This window comes from Symphalangus syndactylus, chromosome 6 (assembly GCF_028878055.3).
Source record: "Symphalangus syndactylus isolate Jambi chromosome 6, NHGRI_mSymSyn1-v2.1_pri, whole genome shotgun sequence".
Lineage (NCBI taxonomy): Eukaryota > Metazoa > Chordata > Mammalia > Primates > Hylobatidae > Symphalangus > Symphalangus syndactylus.
The window spans coordinates 47,390,416-47,402,421 of record NC_072428.2 but is presented as its reverse complement, the minus strand read 5'-3'; the positions used below and the strand labels follow the sequence as shown (position 1 = coordinate 47,402,421).

Sequence of the window (12,006 nt, the reverse complement as noted above, 5' to 3'; positions counted from 1 at the left end):
CCTTCTGGGAACACTGAAGCTATTCTCAGAGAGAGGATAGACCTCAGGAAATAGAGGGTTGGTTTGTTTGTTTTGAGACAGGGTTGCCCAGGCTGGCCTCAAACTCCTGGGCTCAAGGGATCCTTTTGCCTCAGTCTTCCGAGGAGCTCAGACTACAGACAAGCACCCCCACGCCCAGCTGAAAATAGGTTCTCGGTGACAGTACTGAGTCCTGCCTGTAGGCAGTGCTGCTACTCTAGGCCTCAGCTGTGTGAGCCAATAATTCCCCTTATTGATTATGCCACTCTGGATTGGGCTGTTTCTTACTTGCAACCAAAAGCCTCTTAACTGATGACTGCCCTCCCGGAGCATCACTTCATAGTCAGGAGAATGACTGCTGCCCAGGACCATATACCAAGGCCGAGTTATTTGGCATACAGAGAGTCTAAGAGAGACCCATGGCCGGGAGCGGTGGCTCATGCCTGTAATCCCAGCACTTTGGGAGGCCAAGGCAGGTAGATCACGAGGTCAGGAGATCGAGACCCTCCTGGCTAGCACAGTGAAACCCCGTCTCTACTAAAAATACAAAAAATTAGCTGGGTGTGGTCGCACACGCCTGTAATCCCAGCTACTCGGGAGGCTGAGGCAGGAGAATCACTTGAACCAGGGAGTCAGAGGTTGCAGTGAGCCAAGATCACGCCACTGCACTCCAGCCTGGGTGACAGAGAGAGACTCCGTCTCAAAAAATAAAAAATAAATTAAAAAGTACCCATGAAGTCTCTGGCAGTGAAAGAAGGATTCTTGAATGAGACAGTGGGATTCCAGTGGAGGAGGGGAAAAGGAGAATATTCCAGTTTAGGTAGGAAGTAAGAGAGAAGAGAGAAGGATACATTTGCAAGACTGTGATTTTCTGTTTGGGGGAAATGGGTTCAGCATATGCAAAATCACACTGAACTTGCTTAGGAGTCACATTAAAGCAGACTCACATTGGGGTTTGGGTGTGAGAGTAATTCTGGTTACAGATTACAGAGGCATCATCGCTAACCCCATCAGATGTTATCTTACATATAGGAAAAGGCCAAAACTCGGGTCATTTATCTTTTAAGGAATGTAGCGACTCAGGCAGGAGACAACGGGGTGCAGGAGGGAGAGGGGCGTGTACTCTGTCCTGTCGTGTCTTCAAAGCTTCTTTCCGAAGAGCGAAAGAGCTGCCCGCGGCAAGAGTCAGGGGCTTTGTGAAATGTTGCTGGCAAGGAGAAATGAGAAAACACGGCTTCTTATGTTTCTGCTTTGTTTTGCAGTAGGGAGCTTTGAAAACTAAGCTGATAAATTTAAACAAGGTGGCATTCAGAAGGAAGTCATCAGGCAGCTTAAGCGATGAAGTGACATGAAATACTTTCAGAGAGTGTGAGGTGGAGCCTGTTTTTTTGTTTTTTTTTTTTTTTTTGAGACCGAGTCTTTCTTTGTCCCCCAGGCTGGAGTGCAGTGGCGCGATCTCGGCTCACTGCAAGCTCCGCCTCCCGGGTTCACGCCATTCTCCTGCCTCAGCCTCCCGAGTAGCTGGGACTACAGGCGCCCGCCAACACGCCCGGCTAATTTTTTGTATTTTTTTTAGTAGAGACGGGGTTTCACCGTGTTAGCCAGGATGGTCTCGATCTCCTGACCTCGTGATCCGCCCGCCTCGGCCTCCCAAAGTGCTGGGATTACAGGCTTGAGCCACCGCGCCCGGCGAGGTGGAGCCTGTTAAGAACACAGCCCAAGAGGCCAGACAGGAGACTGCTACCAATAACCCAGACACAGATGACGGGATTGCAATAAGAAAACAGTGACAACAGGTATTCACCGACACCTTCCTGATTTGAGGCTCTTTGCTGGGTACTAGGAATAGAAGATGAATAAGCCTGGATGAATTATCTTCAAGGAGCTTGCAGTCTACTGAAGAAGACAGAGATAGGTTTGTAAAGTGTCTAAAGATAGCAGGATAGCAACCACAAGAGAAATATTTATACAAAATAAAGGAACAAGTAACGGCTGGGATAGGAAGTTGGAGAAGACTTCATAGAGGCATAGCAGTGGAGAGAAGTGTGATAGACAGTATGTGATAGGTCATTGACTGGGCCTTGGGACAGATGGGGCCTGAGAGTTAAAGGAGAAGGAAGAGCTGAAGCTGGCCATGGAAGCAGAAATAGACACATTTTGAAGGCAGACCCCAAGATACGGGGCAGGGACTGTCCTTCCCAGGTATGAAGGAAAGGCCTGGCAGCTCCAAGTTTTCTAGCTTAGAGAACCTAGAGAATGGTGATGCTATGGACAAAACAAGATAATGATAATAATAATCAGTAATGATGGCCAGGCACAGTGGCTCACACCTGTAATCCCAACACTTTAGAAGGCAGGGGTGGGAGGATTGGTTGAGTCTAGGAGTTCGAGACCAGCCTGGGCAACATAGCAAGACCCCATCCCTAAAAAAAATGTTTTTGGCCGGGCGCGGTGGCTCACGCTTGTAATCCCAGCACTTTGGGAGGCCGAGGCAGGCGGATCACGAGGTCAGGAGATCGAGACCACGGTGAAACCCCGTCTCTACTAAAAATACAAAAAAAAAAAAAATTAGCCGGGCGTGGTGGCGGGCGCCTGTAGTCCCAGCTACTCGGAGAGGCTGAGGCAGGAGAATGGCGTGAACCCGGGAGGCAGAGCTTGCAGTGAGCCGAGATCGAGCCACTGCACTCCAGCCTGGGTGACAGAGCGAGACTCCGTCTCAAAAAAAAAAAAAAAAAAAAAAAATGTTTTTGGCTGGGAGTGGCGTCTCATGCCTGTAATCCCACCACTTTGGGAGGCCAAGGCGGGTGGATCATGAGGTCAGGAGTTCAAGAACAGCCTGGCCAACATAGTGAAACCCCGTCTCTACTAAAAATACAAAAAAAAATTAGCTGGGTGTGGTGGTGGGTGCCTGTAATCCCAGCTACTCGAGAGGCTGAGGCAGAGAATTGCTTGAACCCAGGAGGCGGAGGTTGCAGTGAGCCGAGATTGCATCACTACACTCCAGCCTGGGCAACAGAGCGAGACTCCATCTCAAAAAAAAGTTTTTAATCATGATGAATACTTATTACATGTCAAGCTCTGTTAATCATCATCATAAACACATGGGAATTGCTGTTGTTGTTATTCTCATTTTGTGGAGAAGAACCGAGACACAGAGAAGAGGTAGCAGAGTTATACTGCAGATACAGGTCTGGTCTTGCTCTGTCGCCCAGGCTAGAGTGCAGTGGCGCAATCTCAGCTCACTGCAAGCTCTGCCTCCCGGGTTCACGCCATTCTCCTGCCTCAGCCTCCCAAGTAGCTGAGACTATAGGCACCTGCCACCAGGCTGACTAATTTTTTGTGTTTTCAGTAGAGAAGGGGTTTCACCATGTTAGCCAGGATGGCCTCAATCTCCTGACCTTGTGATCCACCTGTCTCAGCCTCCCAAAGTGCTGAGATTACAGGCATGAGCCACCGCGCCCGACCTTTTTTTTTTTTTGAGATGGAGTCTCGCTCTGTCACCCAGGCTGGAGTGCAGTGGCGCGATCTCGGCTCACTGCAAGGTCCGCCTCCTGGGTTCACGACATTCTCCTGCCTCAGCCTCCTGAGTAGCTGGGACTGCAGGTGCCCGCCACCATGCCCAACTAATTTTTTGTATTTTTAGTACAGACGGGGTTTGACCGCATTAGCCAGGATGGCCTCAATCTCCTGACCTTGTGATCCGCCCGCCTAGGCCTCCCAAAGTACTGGGATTACAGGTATGAGCCACCACGCCCGGCCACAGCTCTGCCTTCTTAGACCCTATACTAAGCTGCCTGAAGAAGTCTGCATGCAGGAAAATGATGCATCTGAAATAATTTCAAATAACAACAAGGTTTTGTAAACTACTTTTGCTTTAGCCCCAAGACACTTTCCCACGGTAGTGACTTCTTATCAATCCTTAATAAATAAAAATCTCCAAACGTTGACAAATGAAGAGAAGTTCATTGTGATTGTTCAGCACGACGCTTCAGCGAAGTGACGACGGGCATCAAGTAGTTAGTAGTCACGCTTCACAAGCTTCCGTGAGAGCTTCTCACAGCTCAGCCTCTGGCCAAGCATGTGAGAAGGGCAGGGTGAGACATGCGGAGACTCTGGGGCCCCCTGCTCCCCTAGAGTTCATGAAAGAAGCAGAGCAGATCCTCAACCTACATGAGATCATGTTTAGTACAATTGAAACCCAGGCAAGTAATACCCAGCATAGGTTAGCATTTGAGCTATTTCCTGCCCACATGGAAATTACATTTAGGAAAAGCTATTGAATGATGCTGTAAGAGACCCCATTTTGTGATACTATTCATATCTATTTGGAAACAGCGACTCAAACAATTGTGAACATAGGATCAGTATGGTGGCTGGTGGTTGCTATCATGGAAGAAACTTTTCCAGGGTTATTCTTGGTCTCAGCTTTATCAGGATACAGAAGAGACTGCAGGTAGTTAATGTACTTGATCGCAGCTCTGAGGGTTTCCACTTTGCTGAGTCGCTTCTCCAAATACTCCTCTGGCAGATGATGGCGGAGCTGGGTGTAGCCTTCATTGACACATTTCACTCGCTGCCTTTCTCGCTCATTCCTTTTCCGGATGAAGGCCGGCCCGTAGGAGTACTCGCACCTTTTGTAATTTGGATAAGGCATCGGGAAAGAGAAGGGGCAGGGTTCACTGTAATTTCCCAGGATAAGGGAGTCACTGGGAAAAGGCAGCAGGGGCAGCTCCTCAGAGTAAGGGGATGGCACCGGGGCCTCCGGGTGCATGTGGAAAGTGACCATGGGCTCTAGATAGAAAGACCTGGTCAGTGGTAAGTGGGCAGAATCGGGGAAGATAGGAAGTTTGTCAGGTAGACTAGAGTTGCCTCTGTTGTCCATCATTTCCTCTTTAACCTGCAAACATAACCAAGTTTATCAATGTGGTCAGATAGAGAGCAGATATGATCTACTTTCTTGGAGATCAATATTTTATTTTATTTTCTTTTTAGAGATGGAGTCTTGCTCTGTCGCCCAGGCTGGAGTGCAGTGGCGCGATCTTGGCTCACTGCAACTTCCGCCTCCTGGGTTCAAGCAATTCTCCTGCCTCAGCCTCCCGAGTAGCTGGGATTACAGGTGGGCATCACCACGCCTGGCTAAGTTTTGTATGTTTTTGTAGAGACAGGGTCTTGCCATGTTGCCCAGGCTGGTCTCAAACTCCTGAGCTCAAGCAACCCACCTGCCTCAGCCTCCCCAAGTGCTGGGATTATACACAGGGAGCCACCGCACCTGGCCTAGAATGCTTTCTAATCCTCCTAAGATCAAAGCCTTCAACAAGCAATAGCATCTAGTTAGAATTCAGTGTCTTTACTAACTTCTGTTTATTGTGAGTTCTAGTAATTTCACATTTATGGTAGCGACATAAAGTTCCTTTTTTTTTTTTTTGAGACAGAGTCTCGCATTGTTGCCTGGGCTGGAGTGCAGCCGCACGATCTTGGCTCACTGTAATCTCTGCCCCCCAGGTTCAAGTGATTCTCCTGCCTCAGCCTCCCAAGTAGCTGGGATTACAGGTGCCCGCCACCACGCCCAGCTAATTTTTTGTATTTTTAGTAGAGATGGGGTTTCATTATGTTGTCCAGGCTGGTCTCAAACTCCTGACCTCATGATCCACCCACCTTGGCCTCCCAAAGTGCTGGGATTACAGGTGTGAGCCACTGCGCCCGGCCATAAGGTTTGTCTTAAAACTAAATCTACTTGAGTAAGAAGCGTGATTTGATTTAAAGACAAAGAGTGAGTAAATAATAGTACAGGTGGAACAAAGATATAATGGTGATCATGAAGACATGTGCAAATAAAAATAGTGTGGGAAAGGCTGAAACACCAAAATATTCAAATATATGCAAGGGAAATTATGAATTAGTTAATGATCATGCAACCTCAGAGGCATAGCCTTCTTAAATAATACCTGATGTGCTAGAGGCAAAACTGAAAATACAAATAAAAAAGGAATCATTTGCTCTTAAATGTTCACTATGGGACTCCTTTAGGTAAGAAACTTCCCCTACACATTTAAAACATAGTCAATATACAAGTTTTTACATATGTAGAACTGTAAATATATTGAGTAAAGTGTAGCTATGTTTAGGTTTTTAAAATTTTTTATTTATTTTATATTTTTATTTTTAGAGGTAGTGTCTTGTTCTGTCACCCAGGCTGGAGTGCAGTAATGTGATCATGGCTTACTGCAGCCTCAAACTGCTGGGTTCAAGTGATCCTCCTGCCTCAGCCTTCTGAGTAGCTAGGACTGCAGGTGTGCACCACCATGCCTGGCCTTTTCTTTTTCTTTTTTTTTTGTAGAGATGGGGTCTTGCCTTGATGCCCAGGCTGATTTTAAACCTCCTAGCTTCAAAAGATCCTCCCACAGCACTGGGATGACAGGCATGAGCCACTTCACCCAGCCTATAATTAAGTTTTTTTGGTTTTTGTGTGTGTGTGTTTTTGTTGAACTCAAGGATGAAGCAGTATAACCCAAGAGGTTCCACACCAACGCATTTCTTCTTTGTGAATAGGTCTGTATCCTTCTCCTGTTTTAAACTACTGTTACTTTTTGCCTTTGACTGTAGTCATATAGCAACAACAGATTTTACAGAGGCACTGCAGTGTAACCGGTTAACTTGGAGGCGGGGGGAAAAGAGCTTTTTCTCTCAGTCATAACACCCTCAGGTTTCAATATGGCCTTACCCCTTCCTAGCTGTGTGTCCTTAGGAAAGTGCCTTAACCTCTCTGAGCTTTCACTTTCCCCATGTCCAAATGAGCTACTAACTATTCTGCAGGGTGGTTGTGAGGATAAAGTGAAAAAAATACAGTTGACCCTCCATATTGGTGAGCTCCTCATCTGTGTATTCAACCAACTATGGGTGGAAAATATTCAGGGGGAAAAAAGGGATGGCAGCATGGGTACTAAATAAGTACTGACATTTTTTCTTGTCATTATCCTCTAAACAATACAGTGTAACAACTATTTGTATAGAATGTGCATTGTATTAGGTATTATAAGTAATCCAGAGATGACTGAAAGTGTTTGAGAGGGTGTGTGTAGGTTCCATGCAAGTGCTACGTTATTTTCTATAAGGGAGTTGGACCTCTGTGGATTTTGGTATTTGAGGGGAGTCCTAAACCCGACCCCCCCAGGTACAGAGGGGTGACTGTGCCTATAATGCACCCAACATTTGCCTCTTTCCTTTCTTTAGAGATGAATGAATCCTTATGTAGCGTTCCTTTCTAAACTGCACCTTATAGAAAACCTGGTTTATGTTTTCCTTAACAGTGTAGAGTCACAACACTGATCTATCCTAAACACACGTGTTGAGAGATGAGGAACATACCTAAAGTGGAGAAGGAAAAGCAGCTTGAAGTCTAATTGTGGGCCTCCATCAAAGAAGGAAATACGGTGTTAATTTCTCAGCAGGTTGATTTTTCAGCATCTTTAGGAGTGAGGGGTTATTATATGTGCTTGGCATACTACACACACACACACACACCAGTCCTAATGTTTAGGGCAAGATTAGATAATATTGGCACTTGTTTCTCTACCTGAATACAGCAAAAACTCAGCAGGCTGCACTGTGTAGTGGGAGGAGCAGCCCCTAAGACCAGAATTCAAGTATGAAGGTCAGCGGACTAGAGAAACAGCAATGGCAGCAGGGGCAGGGGTGTCGGGAGGGAGGAGTGGCCAGGGTTAAAGGGTTATAGTAAGTCATGGTGAAAGAGGCTGGAAAAGAAGTCAATGCCAGGAAAAGCTCTTCTTAAAAGGGACGCGGTGGGGGGATGAGATAAGTGGGATAGGTCCAATTAAAAATCGAAACAGAGGAACAGGAAACTAAAGATTCCAAATTACTGACCAAATGACCTAAGATAACTAACAAAACAAAAATCTCTGGAAAACTAAAAACTAGCCAGGATTCTGTCAAAAAGAAAAAGTTACTGAGAGAAACAAGTTAGGAAATTCCCAAGCCAGGAATTCTAGAGGGTAAGAGAGAAAGAACGGGTATGGCAGAAGCTGCAAAATGGTGGCAAATGGGTGTGGAGTCCGTATTACTGCATTTCTGACAACAGCAGAGACATAGTGTTGCCTTTAGTTAACAAGCGGGAATTAACAGCCTACCAAAAAGTAAAGCAGATGTCATCAAACCTAACTATACAAAAATCATTCTTTTGGTGATGGTTTTACCCTAAAAGACCATTTAAACAATATCCTAAATCTTGACCCAGATGAAATCTGAGTAATTTGTATATGCCACAAGTAATTAAGACTTTCTAGGTTTTAGCAATACTTTTCGTAATTCTTGAAAAAAGAGCATGGTGTCTCTGGAGGCACACTGATGAGAAATTTTTTCTGTTGAGCATTTCCAATAAGTTCACCAATCAATGTACTAGCATTTAAATATGATCACCTTTTATTCAAAGAAGAAAATTTAAGGCAACAGAGTAAGAAAATGAAATAAAATGCAGCAACAAGGAGAATCAAGATGGAAAGCCTAGTGGGGTCTGGATGTGTTTGTAGGAATTGAGTATAAGTTTTTAAAAGAAAGCAACACAGATTGGTAGTGCTGGGGCTCCATGGTTCCAGAAACAGACACAGCTGACAAACACATCTATGTTGGGAAAATCTCAGATTCTGCCTTAGAGCGATTCTGGGAAATAAATGATGAGGTCTTAATGATAAAATTGTAAGAGATTCTGGATGTCTGCTGAGCATAAAAGCTTCAAATTTCAGAGATATATAGCATGTAAAAAATAAAAAGCTACAACTGCCGATATAATTGAATTATGGAATGTTAGAGCTGGAAGGAAACTTAAAACTTCCTCATAGGTTGTAATATGTTGCTAAGGTTACAAAGCTAGTAGCAGAGCAGGGGAGAACCTAGTGTCCCGACTTCCAAATCAAAACTCCTTCTGCTCTTCTAGATGATTTAATTGCCAGCAAAACCTGGATCTTCCATTATATGGGTAATAATTGGTAGTTTAAGATAATGGAATAATCCGATAGCTGACAAAATTCAGTATTTATCAACTGTACCTACGGATTTTCTTAAAAATCGTGTTCTTATTCTTCCCCATGGGCCACTCTGGAGAATAGTCTCTTACCTGAGTTTTGTTGTCAGGATGCTGTATTTTGGGCTGAGTTGGACTTAACCTGATTTATAGGTGATCATTTAATAACAATATGCAAAGTAGCTTACAGTTAAACAGAACTGCTCAGTTCTGGTTTGGCTGTTTTTCCTATCCGAGATGTAGATATGACAACAGATAACCATACTAAATAGAAAGGTGTGCTTACAAAACTGGATACTTGTAACAAATTCTTTTGTTTAAAGAATGTCCCCCATTCTTCTGGATTATATGATATTATATCAAAATTATTTATGGAGCAATAGACTCATAATGTGCAAATATTGGCCAGTATTCTTTTAGATAGAGATTAAGGCCAGAACTAGGAAGGTCAGTATGAACTTACATCTTTTTTTTACTTTTTATTTTTTTAAAGCCAGTCAGATTTAGCAGTGGGGACTTTAGTGACACGAATGTGGATGTTAAATTCTGATAAGCCAGTATCATAGGAACTAGCCAATACCTTTTTCTTAAATAGCCATTTTATTTTTTCTTCTTAAGTATACTTTTATCTTTTTAAAAATATAAATATTAGAAGCATTCCTTCTTATTTATTTAGAGACAAGGTCTCACTCTCTAGCCCAGGCTGGAATGCAGTGGCATGACCACAGCACATCGCAGTCTCCACCTCCCGAGCAGCTGGGACTACAGGTGCGAGCCAACCTACCTGGCTAATTTTTGTATTTCTTATAGAGATGAGGTCTTACCTTGTTGCCTGGCTGGTCTTGAACTCTTGGTCTCAAGAAATCCCACCCAAAGTGCTAGAATTATAGACTGCTGTGCCATGCCGACTTTAATTTTTTTTTTTTTTTTAAACAGAGTTTCCCTCTTTTGCCCAGGCTGGAGTGCAATGGCATGATCTTGGCTCACCGCAACCTCTGCCTCCAGGATCAAGTGATTCTCCTGCCTCAGCCACCCAAGTAGCTGGAATTACAGGTATGCACCACCAAACCCAGCTAATTTTGTATTTTTAATAGAGATGGGTTTTCACCATGTTGGCCAGGCTGGTCTTGAACTCCTGACCTCAGGTGATTCGCCCACCTTGGCCTCCCAAAATGCTGAGATTATAGGCGTGAGCCACCACACCCATCCCCAACTTTAATTTTTAAAGCAATTGTAGGTTCACAGAAAAATTGAACACAAAGTAGAGCTAATTCTCATATACTCCCTGCCCCCATGTGTGTATGGCCTCCTCTGCTATGAACATTCCACACCATTATAGTACTATGTTAGAACTGATGAACCTGCATTGACACATTATCACCCAAAGTCCATAGTCTACATTAGGGCTCACCCTTGGTGTTATACATTTACATTCTGTGGGTTTTGACAAGTATATAATGACATGTATTCACCATTGTGGTATCGTAGAATAGTTTCACTGCCTAAACATCCTGTGCTCTGCCTATTCATCCCTCCTCCTTCTCTAGCCCCTTGCAACCACTGATATTTCTATCTCCATGGTTTTGCCTTTTCCGCAATGTCAGATAGTTGTAATTATGCATATCGCATTTTCTTTTTTCTTTTTTTTTTGAGATGGAGTCTCACTCTGTCGCCCAGACTGGAGTGCAGTGGCACAATCTCAGCTCACTGCAAGCTCTGCCTCCCGGGTTCACGCCATTCTCCTGCCTCAGCCTCCCTAGTAGCTGGGACTACAGGCTCCCGCCACCATGCCTGGCTAATTTTGTTTTGTATTTTTAGTAGAGATGGGGTTTCACCGTGTTAGCCAGGATGGTCTCGATCTCCTTATCTCGTGATCTGCCCACCTCGGCCTCCCAAAGTGCTGGGATTACAGGTGTGAGACACTGCACCAGGCCGCATATAGCATTTTCAGATTGGCTTCTTTCACTTAGTAGTGTGCATTTAAGGTTCTTCCATGTCTTCTCATGGCTTGAAAGCTCATTTCTTTTTAGCACTGAATATTCCATTGCCTGGATGTATCACAATTTGTTTATCTGTTCACCTACTAAAGGAAACCTTAGTTGCCTCCAAATTTTGGCACTTATGAATAAAGCTGCTATAAACATCTGCATGCAGGGTTTTGTGTGGACATAAGATTTCAACTCATTGGGTAATTATTATGGAGCACAATTGCTGGATCATATGGTAAGAGTATGTTTAGTTTTGTAAGGCTGCTGTACCATTTTGCATTCCCACTAGCAATAAAAGAAAGTTCCTGTTGCTCCACATCCTTGAGAGCATTTGGTGTTATCAGTGTTGTAGATTTTGGTCATTCTAATAGGTGTGTATTGGTATCCCATTGTTGTTTCAATTTGCATTTCCCTGATGACATATGATGTGGAACGTCTTTTCATATGCTTATTTACCATCTGTATCTCTTCTTTGTCCAGGTGTCCAGGACTTTTGCCCATTTTTAAATCAATTTTTTTGTCCCTTATTGTTGAGTTTTAAGTGTTCTTTGTATATTTTAGATAGCAGTCCTTTATCAGATATGTCATCACCACCATCTAGATCTTCTCCTATGTTATCTTCTGAAAGTTTTGTAGTTTTGCGCTTTACATGTAGGCTTATGACCTATTTTGAGTTAATTTTTGTAAAGGGTATAAGGTATGTAACTAGATTTCTTTGCATGTGGACGTCCAGTTGTTCCAGCGCCATTTGTTGAAAAGACTATCTTTTCTCCATTGTATTGCTTTTGCTCCTTTGTCAAAGATCAGTTGACTGTATTTATATGGGCCTATTTCTGGGTTCTCTATCCTGTTCCACTGATCTGTCTTTTTTGCCAGTAGCATACTGTCATGATTACTGTAGTTTTATAGTAAGTCTCAAAGGTAGTGTTAGTTTTCTGACTTTGTTGTTCTCCTTTAATATTGTGT

The 12,006-nt window shown here is 43.9% G+C and overlaps 1 protein-coding gene and 1 long non-coding RNA gene across 2 annotated transcripts; one reads left to right on the top strand and one right to left on the bottom strand.

The window, feature by feature from the left end:
• The first annotated feature begins 556 nt into the window (after positions 1 to 556).
• Positions 557 to 3,978, top strand: LOC134736885 (uncharacterized). The gene is made up of 3 exons (XR_010121321.1): positions 557 to 1,391; positions 1,713 to 1,933; positions 3,662 to 3,978. It is a non-coding gene; the product is annotated as an uncharacterized lncRNA (long non-coding RNA).
• Positions 3,979 to 4,319: 341 nt separating this feature from the next.
• ASCL3 (achaete-scute family bHLH transcription factor 3) lies at positions 4,320 to 9,176 on the bottom strand. Its single transcript, XM_055282476.1, has 2 exons — positions 9,146 to 9,176; positions 4,320 to 4,915 (listed from the first exon to the last, which is right to left on the bottom strand). Exon 2 carries the CDS (start codon positions 4,901 to 4,903, stop codon positions 4,358 to 4,360), a length of 546 nt encoding a protein of 181 aa, XP_055138451.1. The 5' UTR covers positions 4,904 to 4,915; positions 9,146 to 9,176; the 3' UTR covers positions 4,320 to 4,357.
• Positions 9,177 to 12,006: the final 2,830 nt, after the last annotated feature.

Bases quoted from the DNA above. Each gene is read 5' to 3' on its own strand.
- ASCL3 (XM_055282476.1), bottom strand. From the start codon at position 4,903: ATGATGGACAACAGAGGCAACTCTAGTCTACCTGACAAACTTCCTATC.